Below are 18,486 nucleotides of genomic sequence, written 5' to 3'. Positions count from 1 at the left end.
CTCTTCTGACATCCATTTTGGTCTTTTCTTCCTTTCTTGTCTTTTTAGTGACCTCTTGCTTTCTTCATCGATGATATTCTTGACATCATTCCATAATTCCTCTGGTTTTTGGCCATTGGTGTTCCATCCATCAAATCTATTCTTTAAATGGTCTCTAAATTCAGGAGGGATATTATCAAGGTCATATTTTGGCTCTTGTGAATTTGTTTTAATTGTCCTCGACTTCAACTTGAATGTGTATATGAGCAGTTGATGGTCTGATTTACAGTTAGCTCCTGTTCTTTTTTTGGCTGAAGATATTGAACTTCTCCATTGCCTCTTGCCAAAGATGTAGTCAGTCTGATTCCTATGTGTTCCATCTGGTGAAGTCTATGTGTATAGTCATCACTCATGTTGTTGAAAAAGGTATTTGCAATGAATAAGTCGTTGGTCTTGCAAAATTCTACCATGCGAGTTCCAGCATTATTTCTGTGACCAATGCCAAAATTTCCAACTACCAGTGATTCTTCTTTGTTTCCAACTTTTGCATTCCCGTCACCAGTGATAATCAATGCTTTTGGATTGCATGTTTGGTCAATTTCAGACTGCAGAAGTTGGTAGAAATCTTCAATTTCCTCATCTTTGGCTTTGGTGGTTGGTGCATAAATTTGAATAATAATAGTATTAATGGGTCTTCCTTGTAGGTATATAGATATTTTCCTATCACTGACAGCATTGTGCTTCAGGACAGATCTTGAAGCACTCTTTGTGATGATGAATGGCACACCATTCCTCTTTAATTTGTCATTCCTGGTATAGTAGATCACGTGGTTGTCTGATTCAAACTGGACAAACCAGTCCATTTCAGCTCACAAATGCTTAGGATATCAATTTTTATGTGTTCCATTTCATTTTTGACAACTTCCAGTTTTCCTGGATTCATCTTTGTACATTCCATGTTCCGATTATTAATGGATGTTTGCATCTGTTTTTACTCATTTTGAGTGGCGTCACATCATCCAATGGAGGTCCCAAAAGCTCTACTCTATCCATATCATTAAGCTTGTCTCTACTGTGAGGAATCAGTTCTTCACCCAGATCAATACTTGTCTCTACCTATCTAACAGTGTTCCCTCCCCTTCCTTCCTACCCCTGGTAACCAAGAAAGAAAATTTCCTTTCATATATAAACCTTTCCTTGACTTTTTACAATAGTGGACTAATACAATATTTGTTCTTCTGTGATTGACTTATTTCACTCAGCATAATGTCCTCTAAGTTCATCCATGTTATATGGTGTTTTGCCTATTCTCCATTACTCTTTAGGGTTGCATAATGTTCCCTCTTGTGTATGTACCATAGTTGGGTTATCCATTCTTCTGTTGATGGGCACCTAAATTTTTTCCATCTTTTGGCTATTTAAATAGTGTTGCAGTGAACATGGTTGTGCATATATCTGCTCTTGTCCTGGCCCTCACTTCTTTAGTATATATACCTAGTAATGGAATTGCTGGGTCAAATGGTATTTCTAATTCCAACAAAGAAATTTCTTTTTATAGTATATCCTGGGCTGATTCAGTGATTAAAAGTATTAGCCTGCTAACCAAAAGATTAGCAGCTCAAACCCACCAGCCTTTCCACAGGAGAAAGATGAGGCAGTCTGCTTATAAAGATTTATATAGCCTTCAAAACCCTATGGTACAGTTTTACTCTGTCCTATAGGGTCACTATGAGTCAGAATTGACTCAATGACAGTGTTTTTTTTTTTTTTTAAATATCTCTTTCATCTTCAGAATAATGATGCTGTCTTTCTTTCTTTGCCTGTTTTTAGACCCCTAGGTTTCTTTGGGGGAGCTCCGGTAGCGTAGTGGCTAAGGCACTTGACTGCTAACCAGCAGGCTGGCGGTTCAAACCCACCAGCCACTCCCCGGAAGGAAGGTTGGGCAATCCTACTTCCATAGTGATACTGCCTCGGAAACCCAAGGAGGGGTCGCTATGAGTCAGGGCTGACTCAACGGCACATAACAACAACAACAACAACAGGTTTCTTTGGAGCTCTGGTAGAGTAGTGGCTAAAGCATTTGGCTGTTAACCAAAAGGTTCATAGTTTGAACCTACCAGTTGCTCCACAGGAGAAAGATGAGGCACCCTGCCTCCGTAAAGATTTACAGTTTTGGAAACTCTATTGATGGTTTTACTCTGTCCTGTGGTGTCGCTGTGAGTTGGAATTGACTCAATGGCAGGTTTTTTTTTTTTTTTCTTTTCTATTGTTGTTGTTTGTTTGTTTAGTTTTCTTTATTTCCCTTTACTCAAGCTATGTTCACATCCAGAGTTTATCAACAGTCTGAGCATGTTGCCTCTAGCCTGGTTCTCTGTCCACTTTTGTGTAGACTGAATCTCTTCAGATCTATAGCTGTTTGGCAGGTGGATGTCACATTTCTGGTAACCTTCTCATTGCCTAGTGGGCTTTCATTCAGTACAGATACCATCTGTATGAAATGAAACACATGGGAAAAATTCACCCCTACATATACTGCTAACATTGCTCTTCTTATCTCTGCCCCTAAGATCACCTTCCTTAACGATAATTATTTCCAGGATGCAGTAAGCTGCTGCAGTACTCTGGCCACAACCCATGCTCCCACACTGTCCCCACTCCACTGAACTCACCCCACCTCCTGCTTAATTGGTTTCCAAGAGAGGCACTGATGAGGAAATAAAATAGTGCTGCCTCATAAGGAAGACTCCTACCAATGAGGTGTGACTGCTAGGTTTTCTGAATAATTGTATTTCTGAATAATTGTATTTCTGAATGAGGGATCTGAGCACTCAGGAGGGACAAAGAGTCTTTCTTCTGACATTCAGGAGTGGGGTTTGGCTTACTCTGCTTCAGACCTCATGACACAAGTGATTCAGCAATTGTGCTTTTCAATACAGCTCCATGGGTTTTGATTGCAATGCAGTTTTTGCCTAGATTCTGAAAATTGGTTGACTTTCTTTGTGGTTTATAAAGCTTTACCCTCTTTTGTGAAAATATCAGAGAGTGGTAACTGCTAGTGAGAATATTTTATTCCTGGAATTCTTGAGATTGTCTCATAATGACAAAGTTTAGCTTCTTGAATTGCATCTCCTCTTTTCTAGTTCTCTTTGGCCTTTGTTGATGTTGTTCGGTTGCAGAGTCAGTTCTGACCCATAGTGACCCTAAGTACAACAGAATGAAAAACTGCCCTGTTGTGTGCTATCATTACAATCTATGTATGCTTGAGCCCATTGCTGCAGCCTCTATGTTAATCCATCTTGTTGATGGTCTTCCCCTTTTTCGCTGACCTCTAGTTTACTAAGCATGATACCCTTCTCAAGGGACTGGTCCCTTTTGACAACATGACCAAAGTTTGAGAGACAAAGTCTGGCCATTCTTGCTTCTAAAGAAGCATTCCAGCTGTATTTTTTCCAAGGCAGATGTTTTCATTCTTCTGACAGTCTATATACTGCATTCAGTATTCTTCACCAACACCACAGGTCAAATGCATCAATTCTTCTGTGGTCTTCCTTACTCATTGTCCAGCTTTCACATGCATGTGAGACTATTGAATGAAAAGACAATGGATTGTGTCAGGCACACCTTAGTCCTCAAAGTGATATCATTGCACTTAAACACTTTAAAGAGGTATTTTGCAGCAGATTTTCCCAATGCAATGTCACTGATTTCTTGACTGCTACTTCTGTGGGTATTGATTGTGGATCCAAGTAAAATGAAATCTTTGACAATATCAGTCTTTTCTTCATTTATAATAATGTTGCTTATTAGACCAGTTGTGAAGATTTTTGTTTTCTTTATTTTGAGATGTTATCCATACTGAGGGCTGTAGTCTTTGATCTTCATCAGTAAGTGTGCTTCAAGTCTTCTTCTCTTTTAGTAATTAAGGTTGTGTCATCTGCATATCTCAGATTGTTAATGAATCTTCCTCAAATCCTGAAGCCATCTTGTTCTTCGTGTAGTCCACCTTCTTGGATTATTTGCTCAGCATACAGATTGAGTATGTATAGTGAAAGGATACAACAGTGACACACGCCTTTCCTGATTTTAAACCACACAGTATCCCTTGTTCTCTTCAAATGACAGCCTCTTGATCTATGTACAGGTTCCTCACAAGCACAGTTAAGTGTTCTGGAATTCCTGTTCTTTGCAATGTTATCCATAATTTGTTATGATCTGCACAGTCAAATGCTTTGGCATAGTCAATAAAACACAGCAAAATATCTTTCTGGTATTCTTTGCTTTTAGCCAAGATCTATCTGATATCAACAGTGATATCCCTCATTCCATGTCCTCTTCTGAAACCAGCTTGACTTTCTGGCAGTTCCCTATTGATGTATTGGTGCAACCATTTTTGAATTATCTTCAACAAGATTTTACTTGTATGTGATATTAATGATATTGTTTGATAATTTCCCATTCTGTTGGAACACCTTTCTTTGGGCACAAATATGGGTCTTTTCCAGTCAGGTGGCAAAGTAGCTGCCTTCCAAATTTCATGGCATAGGAGAATGAGTGCTTTTACAGTCGCATCGGTTTTTTGAAACATCTCAGTGGGTATCCATTCAATTCCTAGAGCCTTGGCCTTCACCAGTTCCATCAGTGCAGCACAGACTTCTTTCTTCAGTACCATTGGATCATATGCCTCCTTCTGAAATGTTTGAACATTAACCATTTCTTTTTGGTACAGTGACTCTGTATATTCCTTCCAACTTTTGATGCTTCCTTCATCATTCAATATTTTGCTCGTAAAATCCTTCAATATTGCAACTTGAGGCTTGAATTTTGTCTTTTGTTCTTTCAGCTTGAGGAATGCTGAGTGTGTTCTCTATCTTGATTTTCTAACTCCAGTTCTTTGCACATTTCATCATTATACTTTGCTTTGTCTTCTCAAGCTATTCTTTGAAAACTTCTGTTCAGCTCTTCTATTTCATCATTCTTCCATTTGCTTTAGCTACTCTCTGTTTCAGTGTCTCTTCTAATATCCGTTTTGGTCTTTTCTTACTGTATTGGTCTTTTGCTTTCTTTGCGTATGATGTCCTTGATGTCATCTCACAACTTGTTGGGTCTTTGATCACTGGTGTTGAGTGTGTCAAATCTATTCTTTGGATGGTCTCTAAATTCAGATGGGATATAATCAAGATTGTATTTTGGCTCTCATGGACTTGTTTTAATTTTCTTCAGCTTCAAGTTAAACTTGCGTAAGAGCAATTGATGGTCTGTTCCACAATTGGCTCTTAGCCATGTTCTGACTGATGATATTGAGCTTCTCTTTGGCTAGAATCCATGAAATGGTGTTTCATTTTAGTTTCTGTTCCATTTATTAATTGTGTGAAATTCCTTGTGCGTTTCTATAGAGGGGGCTTGCGGTGTATGAGTTTGGAGGTAATTAATGATTATGGTACAGACCATGAGACCTCTTCACTAGGGTTTTTCTGAGTGCTTTTTTGTACATTTGTTTTCTTCTATGTGTATTTTATCATGAAACAATAGAAGTTGTTACTGCTTACCTTCCTATGAGTGAAACTTATTTTTATAGATGTTATAAAATATTTTTCTTATGTGAAAACTATGAGATACACTGTCATGAGTGGTACATGAATTTAAATGGAAAACTTGCAATTAAAACACCAAGTAATATGTAGCCATGCAAACAGCCCATATATCCTAAAATGCATATTAAGGTTGCATTCTAAGGGAAATTCAGAAGATTATAAGTTCAGGACAAAAATTGCCTGTCGTGCTGAGACCAGATAGAGAGCTTCTTCTTTCCAGGGCTTCAAACTGGTTTGAACCAGTTTAGTCCAGGCTAATGAAGTAAAATCAGAAGAGACCTGCATTTTTACAACTTGGGGTGATCCTGAGTGATAACCAGAGTGGGAAGAATTACACATCTAAGCCCTGGAATGGAAGACTTGGAAGAGGCTTAGTGAGCCCTTTCGGGACCTGATGCCAGATACTGAATTATTGCCAGGACTGTGGAAACAAACTTTCAAAAAGGCATGGTTGGCCACCATCTTTGAGTGACGCAACAGTTTCCAACTCTGCCAGTGAAGAGATTTGGTTGCTATGTAAGTACACTGCCCTTGTTTTCTATGAGGGAGATTAAGTTTCACTGGGCATTGACTCGTTATTTTTCCCATTCCAGTTATAATTCTGGGTCACTCAAATTTTACAAATTTGAGTCTATTCTGGTTTAATTTCATTGTCCAGGACTGAACCAGGAAGAACTGGTTCAAAGCCCCGTTTCTTTCTTTTCTCCTGTGGATGCTTTGAAGAGCCACACCCACTATCCAGTTAACATGCCACTCATCTGTGGCATGTAGCTGCAGTTGTTGAGTGAAGGCTTGAGTCAGGCTGCTTAGATTTGAAGAGAATTGCCACTTCTTATCTGTGTGTTCTTAGGAGATCTGGTGGTGTAGTGTCTAAGGCATTTGACTGCTAACCAGAAGGCTGGCGGTTCAAACCCACCAGCCACTCCTCGGAAGGATAGTTGGGCTATCTACTTCCATAGTGATACTGCCTTGGAAACCCAAGCAGGGATCTCTATGAGTCGGATCCAACTCTATGGCAGTGTGTTTGGTTTTGGTTTATCTGCTTGGTCTTAGGCAAGTTACTTAGCCTAACTAGGGACAGTTTTCTCATCTGTAAAATAGACATAAGAATGTTGTTTGTTGTTAGGTGTCATTGAGTTGATTTTGACTCATAGTGATCCTGTATACAAGAGAACGAAGCACTGCCTGGTCCTGTGCCATCCTCACAATTGTTGCTATGTTTGAACTCATTGTTGCAGCCACAGTGTCTGTCTGTCCATCTTGTTGGAAGTCTTCCTCTATTTCGCTGACCCTCTGCTTTACCAAGCATGATGTCTTTCTCCAGGGACTGACTCCTCCTGATAACACGTCCAAAGTAAATGAGAAGTCTCACCATCCTTGCCTCTAGGTAAACATCTACCTGTATTTCTTTCAAGGCAGTTTTGTTCATTCTTCTGGCAATCCATGATATATTCAGTATTCAACACCATAATTCAATGCATCAGTTCTTTTTCTGTCTTTCTTATTCATTGTCTGACTTTCTCATGCATAGGAGGTAATTGAAAATACCATGGCTTTGGTCAGGTGCACCTTAGTCTTCAAAGTGATATCTTCAACACTTTAACATCTCTTTAACACTTTAAGGAGGTCATTTGCAGTAGATTAACCCAGTGCCTGCTACTTCCATGGGTGTTGATTGTGATCCAAGTAAAATGAAATCTTTGATAACTGTTTATCATGATGTTGCTTATTGGTCCAGTTGTGAGTAGTTTTGTTTGCTTTATGTTGAGTTGTAATCCATACTGAACACTGTTTTCTTTGATCTTCACCAGTAAGTGCTTCAAGTCATCTTCACTTTTCAGCAAACAAGGTTGTGTTGTCTGAATATCGCAGGTTGTTATTGAGTCTTCCTTCAATCCTGGTGCCACATTCTTATTCATATAGTACAGCTTCTTGGGTTATTTGCTCAGCATACAGATTGTATAAGTGTGGTGAAAGGATACAGCCCTAAGGTCCTCCCTTCCTGATTTTATACCGTGCATTATCCCATTGTTTTGTTCGAACAACTGCTTCTTGGTCTATGTATAAGTTCCTCATGAACACAATTAAGTGTTCTGGAATTCCCATTCCTCACAAGATTATACATAAAGATTAGGATCCACACATGCCTTTGCTTAATCAGGAAAACATCTTTCTGATATTTTCTGCTTTCATCCAAGATAATAATAGTTCCTATATAAGCTTTGGGAGCTCTGGTGGTATAGTGCCTCAGGCATTTGACTCTAAACAGAAGGCTGGTGGTTCAAACCCACCAGCCACTCCTCAGAAGGAAGACTGGACAATCTACTTCTGTAGAGATACCACCTCAGAAAACAAAGGAGGGATCGCTATGAGTTGGGATTGACTTGATGGCAATGAGTTGGTTTTTTGTTTTTTTATGTAAACGTTAATGTGAATTTCAGTGAGACCATCCATATGAAGTATCTAGAGGAATGTTTGGTACACATAGATGCTCTGTCTATAAATGTTAGCTATTATTATTATTATTACTTTATTATTATAACTTTTATATTGTTGTTGTTGTTGTTGTTATGTGCCGTCGAGTCGGCCCCCGACTCATAGCGACCCCTCCTTGGGTTTCCGAGGCAGTTATCACTACGGAAGTAGGATTGCCCAACCTTCCTTCCGAGGAGTGGCTGGTGGGTTTGAACCGCCAGCCGTCTGGTTAGCAGGCAAGTGTCTTAGCCACTATGCTACCAGAGCTCCTATAACTTTTATATTAGTCTAGCAAAAAAACCTTGCTTGGCAATAAATGTGGCACCTCTTAACTGATTTTTAACCATGATTGAGACTAGGCTCAAATTCTTTGGTTGATTATGTGTTGCAAAGCCTTCCCATAAAAAAGGAAGAAACATTCAACAATACATGATCAAAAGGGCAGCATTTGGTCAGGTATAAAGCTCAGAAGGCAGGAAAGGATAGGAAAGAAGGATGAATGAAAACTGTAAACACAGGCAGGAAGTGGGAAGAGGGCTGTTACCTTGTGGGTATTGCAATTGATGTCACGAAACAAAATGTGTATTTATTGTTGAATGGAAAACTAGTTTGCTCTGTAAACTTTCACCCAGGATAAAAAGTTAAAAAAAAAAAAGAAAGACACTTGGTTTATCAGCTTAGTAGTTGTCTTAGTTTGCTAGTGCTGCCAAAACAGAAATACACAATTAAAAAAAACAAACAAACCCACTGCCATTGAGTCTATTCTGACTCTTAGTGACCCTTAGGACAGAACAGAACTGCCACATAGGGTTTCCAAGGCTGTGAATCCTTACAGACACAAACTGCCTTGTCTTTCTCCCATCGAGTGGCTGGTGGGTTTGAACCACTGAACTTTTGGTAGCATCTTAATGCTTTAACCACTGTGCCACCACAGCTCCCCCATCACTATTAGGTGGCTTTACAGACAGATGTTTATTTTCTCACAATTTTGGAGGCTAGAACTACAAATTAGGACATCAGCTCTATGGGAGGTTTCTTCCTTGACAGTAGCCCTGGGCATTCCTTGGCTGTTTTTGTTAGATGTGTCTTCATGAGATGACTGTCTTCCCCTGTGTGTGTCTTTGTGTCAGTTCTGCTTTTTTTATAGGACATTACTCAGGAGTTACTAGATTTAGGACCCAACCTACTCTGGTATGACCTCATTAATGTAATAACAGAAAAGCCCTATTTCCAGACCAGGGTCATATTTACAGGTACAGAGGTTAGGACTCCCACATTTCTTTTTGGAAGACAAAAGAATGCATCTTTAACAAAAAATATGAAGATGCGATTTTAAATTAAGAATCTGTAATATATAAAATGTTACTAAGTGAATATGGAATGTCTATAAAAATAAACACTTTACTATTGGAAAAGATCGTATAAATATACTAATATTATGTCATACACCCCTTTGTTATGTACTTTGTATTTATGAGCCTAATTACCTAAAGTCTTGAGTCTCCAAAATTTTCTCTGAAAAGATTATACCTTTTGGTATATAAAATCAGATTAAAATATTAACAACATATTGAGGGAAATGAATGTAAGTTAAATTTACTGACCTCAGACTAGGTCATGAATCGTAGAAAACTTACAGGTTAAGTATTAAATATTTTTCATGAAATATCCTATTTTAAAGTTTGTAATATTTCTTCTTTAGATTTTTATTAGCTTTTCATAGATAGCAGAATGATAATTCAGAAGAGAAATTTTGCCCATAGGCCATATTTGGGCTGACTACAGACTGAATGTGTGATTTATTTCATAAATTTATCATATAATGTATAGTAGCTTGCTATAGAAGTAGTTTATTTGCAAAAGCAAAACCTCATGGCAACTTAATATCTTAAAGTATTTTATGTTTCATTTAGCATTATTATAGAATACTTAGTAAATGTGTAGACCACTGTAGTATCATACACGATTTATTAAAAACTCTATTCCTCATGTATGATATTATATGAAATAGTATAGTAATTCACCAGCCACTCCTTGGAAGGAAGGTGGGGCAATCACTTCCATAGTGCCTCGGAAACCCAAGGAGGGGTCGCTCTGAGTCAGGTCCAACTCGACAGTACATAACAACAACAACAACAACAAAGAATCACTTGGAGATATTATGAAATATTCAGATAATATTACCCCATGCCCAGAGATTCTGATTTAGTAGACCTAAGGTGGGACCAAAGAGTCAGGATTTGTACCAGTTTCTACAAGAGATTCTGATTGCAGTGATCTTCTTAGCACATGTTGAGTAACACTGAGATAAATCTTGGAGAGTGCTTAGCACAGTGCTGACACAGTTCTTCTCCCCTCCCTTCCCCTCCCCTCCCTTCCTCTCTTTTCCATTCCTTTACTTTATAGCATGACACTTAACCCCAGCAACTCAGTCCTGCCATGTTCCTGGGACAGCATGACTGAAGTGCATAAGGAGTGCTGAAGTTTCAGAGTCATGGGACCATTTGAGAGGCTCTCATTGAAGGAAGAAGATACTGATCTCATTCCTTCACATTCCTCCCATGGCCTTGTCTCTTCAGTTATCCTTCTTCCTCTCTTATGCTTTCTTCAATGAGTTCTCCATAGCCTATGTATTAGCTCATTTTTTCTCATCTTAACTGTTTTGAATACAACCTTTGAAACTGATCAAACTCCCATTCTATTCTTCTAACACTCCCTGCCAACATTCTTGGTTGAAATTATTGAGGAAAAGAGTGTAGAGAGAGAAACTGAAAGCAAATGTTGATAAATGCTTGCATGTAGGAGGTAGGAGGAAAAATAACTCAGTCAACAAGACAAAGAAGCAATCAAAGGAATATGGTACTCAGGATATTGCAGCAAGAGGGAATGGAGAAGTCAGCAGGGTCTAAACTGTTGATATTTCCAGAAGGATGGAAACTGAAGCAAGGGGATTAGAATATCATATATTCCGTTTGAAGCTATTTCTGTGGAGTAATAGAAGGAGGCAGCCATTGTACCATGCTTATGACTGAGGGGCTGGTGAGTAAGTGGAGATTCCACACAGAATGTTCTAATGTTCATGGATTTATGCAGTGGCCAGCAGATAAAAGCAAAATAAATACATAAATTGAAATCAGTGTTTATCTATACAGGAGAGATGACTGAGACCAAGATATATCCTGGGTTACAGATCTTGGATCATTTGGTACTATACTCTGCCAGTTATTTATAGTAAATGGATTTGTTTACTACTTGAACAAAAACAAAGAAGAAAGGCATTACTTAGAACTCACAAGTGAATTCTAAAAATATGTTTATTTAAATCTTCAGGACTGCAGACTTCCTGGTTGATTACTTATGTTAAGGTTGGCATCCCTAAATTCTTTCTTCTGCAAATCAAGACTCTGATCCTTAAGTTGACGTATTTGAACTCAAGGAACAGAAATTTTGGACATAGAAACAAGCATTCTTAAGTCAGAAATCTGAGAATAAAGTTTTAAAGAAAAACATTCCTCTTAAAGGAGTCTGTGACTTAAAATCATCTCATATTCACATTCATAAACATTGCTTCTCTGAGTATAATTGTGTCACTTTGTTTCCTGCTTGCTTTCTTAAAACAGAGAGTAGACTCAATAAACTCTGAAATCATACATCTATTTCATAGAATAATGAAAGAGGAAGTGGAATGACTAATGAAGGCTTGAATTAAAACAGAATGATGGCTCTTACTACCAGATACAAACAGCAGAGGTAGCTAAAGACATGATAGTGCTGGCTGTTTGAATGCTAAATGTATAGTTTAGGGGACACCCAGTGGTTAAAAGGGGTAATTCCCTGCTGTGCTATAGTATTAAAAAAATTATGGAATAAAGTATTTCTAGCCTTAGCAAAGATAACAACACATTGTTGGTTTGATCTTTCTGAAGCTGCATATGTTAGTTTTTGGGTTTTTTTTTAAGAAGAAGAGATTTGAGTTTGACTTCATATATTTGAAAATTTTGTACATTGTAAGATTGGAAATATTCTAAGTATGATTAAAATTTTTCTTTAATTAAAAACATGACATTTAGAAGTATAAATTAAGTGACTGAGATTTATGAATAAGAAAAACAATTCATCCTTTTGAGCCAGAATTTCCGGTTCTTCCAAGTGTATAATAAGAGGTATATTCAATGACTAATGTTTAAGGATTTCATCACAGCTTTATTTTAATAATAACAAATTAAAAGGAAAACAAATGCACAGTAATAATAATTTGGTTAAGTAAATTGTGGCACAGACATAGTAGATTAAGGCTCTCATGCTTTGAAAAACTTTTATATAACATACTCATGCATATTGTTGTATTTGGATAAAAACAGAAAAAAATAATAAAGTAGTTGTCTGAGTGGCGGGACTTTGAGTAATTTACATTTTCTTCTTTCGACATTTCTTTCGATTCTAAAAGTGTTTATTTTTAACTGGAGAGAAAAGAAAAATAAACTGCATAGATAAAAGAATAAGGGAAGAGAATGTTTTACAGTGATCAGAACTGAATTTTTGTGCTTATCTGCCTAGACTTTAAAGAGAGAAATGTTTTATACTTGACCTTTTTCAGTTTTGGGCCCTTAGGAGTTACTTGCAGAGCAAGGCCTCTGTAGCTTATGTGTGCATGTTTGTGTGTTGAGTATTCATGTGTGTATGTGGGCACACACAAACACACACGTTTGAATAGCAAAGCATCTCTTAAATATGGATAAGAAAATAAGAACTTTAGCAAAAAGACAGCTTGAAGGGCAAGGATTCTGAAAAGATTTTAGTCTGCGATCCCTTTGGAATCTGATGAAAATTGTGATCTTCTCTTCTGAAAGGTACTCACATATATGAATACAAACAAACAAACAAAAAGTGTTATATAATATAAAGCTCTGGTGGCATAGTGCCTAAGGCATTTGACTACTAACCAGAAGGCTGGTGGTTCAAATCCACCAGCCACTCCTCAGAAGAAATATTGGGCAATCTACTTACATAGAGATACCACCTCGGAAACCCAAGGAGGGGTCACTATGAGTCAGTTTCGACTCAATGGCAGTGAGAGTTTTTTGGTTTTAGAGATACACACCACCCTTACTCTTGCAGAAACCATCTTAGTAAGTAGATATATTTAAGAGGCATTATCTAATAATATTTTTCTTAGTGGGTTTGTTTTAATGTCTGAAATTGCACCATTAGCAGCTTCCTTAATTTTAAAATTGAACATTTCCTTCCCCTGGGTCTTCTTTAAAGTTGCAGATATTCCTAGGAAGGATAATATATTGATTTTTAACACACTCATAGAAGTAGTTTGACAGGAGAAGATGATAATTATTTAAGCAATGTTTTTCTGTAGATTTGTTAAAGGTAATAGAGAACTAGAAATCATTTGATAGTAACAGTTACTTGTATAGACATTGGGAGCTCTGGTGGAATAGTACCTAAGGCATTTAACTGCCAACCAGAAGGCTGGCGGTTCAAACCCACCACCCACTCCTCAGAAGGAAGGTTAGGCAATCTACTTCCGTAGTGATACTGCCTCGGAAACCCAAGGAGAGGTCACTATGAATTGGATCCGACTCCACAGCAGTGAGTTTGGTTGGGTTTTGGTATAGACATTACACATACACACATGCGATACGTTGACACATACACTCATTTATTTAATCCTTATAGTAACCCCATTCTCCTGAAAAGGAAATTGAGGCAGAGCTTGGTTAAATAACACACTCAAAATCACACAATTATTTAGTACTGCAACCCAGAATGGAATTCACTCTCTGTTGTTGTTGTTTGCTATCGAGTCAGACCTGACTCATAGCGACTTCTCCTTGGGTTTCTGAGGCAGTATCACTACGGAAGTAGATTGCCGCATCTTCCTTCCAAGGAGCAGCTGGTGGGTTTGAACTGCCAGCCTTCTGGTTAGCAGTAAAGTGCCTTAGGCACACTATGTTACTAATATTCCATAATGGTAATAAAATACCTATTCTAAGAATTCTACCTAAGGCCAAGGAGTCTTTGGGTGATGTAAACTGTTAACACACTCGGCTGCTAATCAAAGGGTTGGAGGTTCTGTCTCACCCAGAAGCACCTTGGAAGAAAGAACTGGAAATCTTCTGAGAAATCAACCATTGAAAACCATGTGGAGGACAGTTCTATCCTGATACATGCGTTGCCATGAGTCAGAGTAGATTTGACAGCAATTGTTTGTTTTTTTTTCAGCCTAAGTCTAATTTCATAGACTTTCTTACTAATTTTGTCAAATTGTGTAACTCACTCCTCTCTCTCTTCATTTCTGTCTTTCTCATACTATACCATTTTTTTTTATCCAAGAAGGCCATAAAGCAAGATTAAATCATTCTGATTTTCACAAATCTAAAATGTACCAAAGTGTTGGTATGACTGTTCTCTCTTTGTAGATGGGAAATGAGACACAGAGGGAAGTTGCGTCAAAGCAAAGTATCGGCCTGAACAGGAGAGAGCACACAAGTTCTCTGTAAATGGACCAGATTTAAGGTCCTGGAGTTTGGGTCCAATAGAAGCAAGCGAGGAATAGAGGATTATACTTCTGTCCCTGTCAGTCGTTAGGGCTGAGGCCCTATGACATGCTGAAGTGTAAGGAGGAAATGACTCAGCCGGACCTGAGAACAGACATAGAAGATGAGGGACAGGCTGTTCCTGACAGTCACTTTACCTTCTGTAAGACCTGAGTTAAATAAGGAGGTGCTGATAAGTGTTAAAAGGAGTATGATTGGTTGTCATGGAAAACTCTACTGGATTTGTGAAAGTGAAGAAAAATAATTTAACCCAGAATGTGAATATCTGTATGTTATATGGAATAATGCACAGATGAACTTGTTTTGAGAGTTTTTGTTTACTAGGGGTAGAAGAATTCTATTATAGAACAGACTGTGGGTAGATAAATTCAACTAACCAGTGAGTATAGAGACCTAGTCAGCTGAGGCATGTTTCTAGAAACAGGGTAGAATATATAAGGATTGGTAAGGAAGTGAAGAAGATATCTACAAAAGTAAACACAAGGTGACACGAAGCCAGATAACTTTGAAAACTTTTCTTCTGAAGGCAAGAGAGAACAGACAATGCCCAGAGAAGATAAGCAAGCAGGCTAGGGCTTGGCAGTATTGGGCAGTCCTGAACAGGCTTGACTTCAGGGTCAGCAAGGAAGCCTGGTGGTGCAGTGGCTAAGCCCTTGGCTGCTAACTGGAAGGCTGGCAGTTGGAACCCACCAGTTGCTCCACAGGAGCCAGATATGGTAGTCTGCTTCCATAAAGATTCACTGCCTTGGAAACCCTGTGGGGCAGTTCTACTCTGTTCTACAGGGTCGCTATGAGTCAGAATTCACTCAGTGGCAATGGGTTTGGTTTTTGGTCATAGGGCCAGCCTGAACAAATCAGACTTCAGACTAATCCCTTGGCCCAGAATCTTGTTTCATCTCATATGCACATGCCTGTGTCTACCATGATACAGTTACACAATTTTTTTTCCCCCCAGTTCTATTACTTTCCAATCCTATTCACTTTTCAGAGTCTTTTCATATGCTGCTTTATCTGGGTGGAAAAAACAACACTGCCCCCCCACCACACACACACACATGCACACACCCATATCAACATGATTCATTCCCTCTCAATATTTAGGTCTCAAATGTCACTTCTTCCAGTAGGCCTACTTCGTCCTATCTGACACAGGCCTTAGTCAGTCACTCTGTAGCATTACATTTCATTGTCTTTATGGCACTCTTTACTCTCTGAAATCATCTTGTTTTATTTATTTATTTATTTTTAACTTACTTAGAGTCTAAGTACTCCTACTAAAATGTAAGACAACGGGAGTTTTGTCTGTCTAATTGACATCTCCATGACTAGAATAGGGGAGCATGTGGTTGGTGCAGAGTGAATGTGCTCGGCTGCTTATAGAAGTTTGAGGCTCAAGTCCACTCAGGTGCCTTGGAAGAAAGGCCTGGGGATCTACTTCTAAAAAATTAGAGATTGAAAATCCTATGGAGCACAATTGTCCTCTGAAACACATGGGGTTGCCATGGAATTGTTGAGTCAATTCCCTGGTAGCTGATTTTATCGACCGTAGGACCTGACTCATAGGCAGGGTTCAAGAAGTGCTTGTCCATTGAATGAATGAGCAAATGAATACATGAAATCAGACACATTTGGAAAATGGGAGCCAGGACTTATATACCAGCCAAAATCTATAATTAGACTTTGGTAACTAACCTGAGAATATGAGTCTGTGCTCTGTATATTTGTGCATCTCTCAGCTTTTGTATTTTGTTTTAAGTGCCCTTGAGCCGATTGGGACTCACAGCAACTCTCATGGGGTTTCCAAGGCTGTAAATCCTTATGGAAGCAGACTGCTCTTATTCCTCTGTGCAGTAGCTGGTGGGTTCAAACCACTGACCTGTTGGTTAGTAGCCCAATGCCTTAACCACAGCACCATCAGAGTTCCTTGACATTGATTACCAAAAAAAAAAAAATTTGGTCCATCTACTTCCATAGTGATACCACCTCAGAAACCCAAGGAGGAGTCGCTATAGTCAGATCCGACTCAATGGCAGTGAGGTTTTTCTTGTTGTTGTTTAGAGTAGTGCAGTGGGAATGCTCCTTAGAAGTGAGAATGGTCAGGAGGGACCAATTCCTGGAGAAGAATGATCATGCTTGTTTGGTAAAGTAGAGGGTGAGCAAGAAAAGGGAAGACCCTCAACGAGATGGATTGACACAGTAGCTGCAAAGATGGGCTCAAGCATAACAAGGATTGTGAGGTTGTTGCAGCACTGGGCAGTGTTTTATTCTGTTTTACTTAGGGTCACTATGAGTTGGAACTGACTTGACCGGACCTAACAATAACATCCTTTGTGTATCCAGTGCTTACAGTACATGACTCACATTTTATATGATACCTTGAAGCATAATCTGACCATTTGAAATTATAAAGCTTTATATGCTTGCTTCTTTGAAATATAGGTATTCATAATAAGAAATACAATATGATACCAAGGCCTTATGGAGAAAGCAACTACTGTAGTTTGCCTTCCCCTTTTTTTTTCTCTCTCATCTGTTGTTGTGTTCTCAGTTAGAAAAGCTATATTTATATGATGAAATACAAAATGCTCAAGAAGCATATTTTTCAAAAATCATTTTTACACCATTATCAGAAAATAGCCAATATGTACTTCAGGGATCAAACTATGCATACTGTTTTATGATCTGACTTTATATAAAATATGAAGAATACTTCTTTATTTAATTAAATGTTCTTCTAAAGCATAAGTTTTAATAACTATGTGGTATTCCATCCTATTGCTGGGAAGTAGTATAGGTTGGCAGGAAAATAGGGTTTAAAGCAGACATCTGCCTTTTATTAGCAGTGACCATGCAAGTTATTTATGGATTCTATTCTTCAGTCTCCTCATGCATATAGTGGGGATGACAGCCAGAAAGTTGATGTGAAGATTAAATGTATCACACATATATGTAAAACACTTGGAGCACTTAGAATAAAGTATGGCTCATGGTAAGTACATTCAGCATTTGATGTTACAATACTGTGGTGCATATCTTTGTGGGGGAAAAAAAAGAGTGCTTGCATTTCTCTTACTATTTCCCTAAGATACATTTTTAGAAATAGGATTACCTCTTTGATAGCTACTGTACCAATAGAGTTTGTAGCAATTTATATTCTCCATAGCAATGTAGGATAGAAAGCAGCTTTTCTACCTGAGTGATGTTGCTGGGGATGAACTTTGGCAGAAAATGACAATTGTGCCCATCTGAGGATTTTTTAAAGTTCTCCAGATCATTGAATATTGAACAATTAGGGTTTATTCAATTTGCTGTTCCTTTTCAATATTTATGTAGTCTTCAGGGAAAGTTATAAAACATAAAAACATATATTCAGATTAGCTATGTTTGGTATATTAGTGTGATTTTTTTTTTTTTTTTGAGAATATATATGTCTTGGTATGAGAATTTGGATTTGACTACATTGTTGAGCAATTTCCTCCTATGCATACCTATTAAAACTATTATTTTCTGTTTTCAAGAAAAAAACAGCAAGCCTTGGGAGCAGCCAGCCCTCCAGAACACATGCTAGTGGAACAGCCTCTGCCAGCAAGGTCAGTCCTTTTCACAGGAAAAGATTCTTACCGTACAGGTGTACATCAGTGGGTACTGGGGAAGGAGAACAGTATCGTTTGATAAATGATGGTTTTTTAAAATCATGTTTTGATTGACTTAAATATCTACCATTTGTGGTTAGATGCAAAGGGTTAACACACTCAGCTGCTGATTGAAAGGTTAGATGTTCAAGTCCACTCAGAGGCACCTTGGAAGAAAGGCCTGGTGATCTAATTCTAAGAAATCAGCTATTGAAAACCCTATGGATAACAGTTCTACTC

The 18,486-nt window shown here is 38.2% G+C and overlaps 1 protein-coding gene across 1 annotated transcript in view; it reads left to right on the top strand.

Moving 5' to 3' along the window:
* CAST (calpastatin) overlaps positions 1-18,486 on the top strand; it is a 176,855-nt gene that overhangs the window by 27,099 nt on the left and 131,270 nt on the right. The window contains exon 2 of the mRNA XM_042781176.1: positions 18,133-18,204. Within this exon, the coding sequence (XP_042637110.1) occupies positions 18,133-18,204 (72 nt within the window). The remainder of the gene's footprint in view (positions 1-18,132; positions 18,205-18,486) is intronic.

Source organism: Orycteropus afer, unplaced genomic scaffold (genome assembly GCF_000298275.1).
Source record: "Orycteropus afer afer isolate SDZICR_OR568_19922 unplaced genomic scaffold, OryAfe1.0 scaffold00093, whole genome shotgun sequence".
NCBI lineage: Eukaryota > Metazoa > Chordata > Mammalia > Tubulidentata > Orycteropodidae > Orycteropus > Orycteropus afer.
This window is presented reverse-complemented; position numbering and strand designations above follow the sequence as displayed.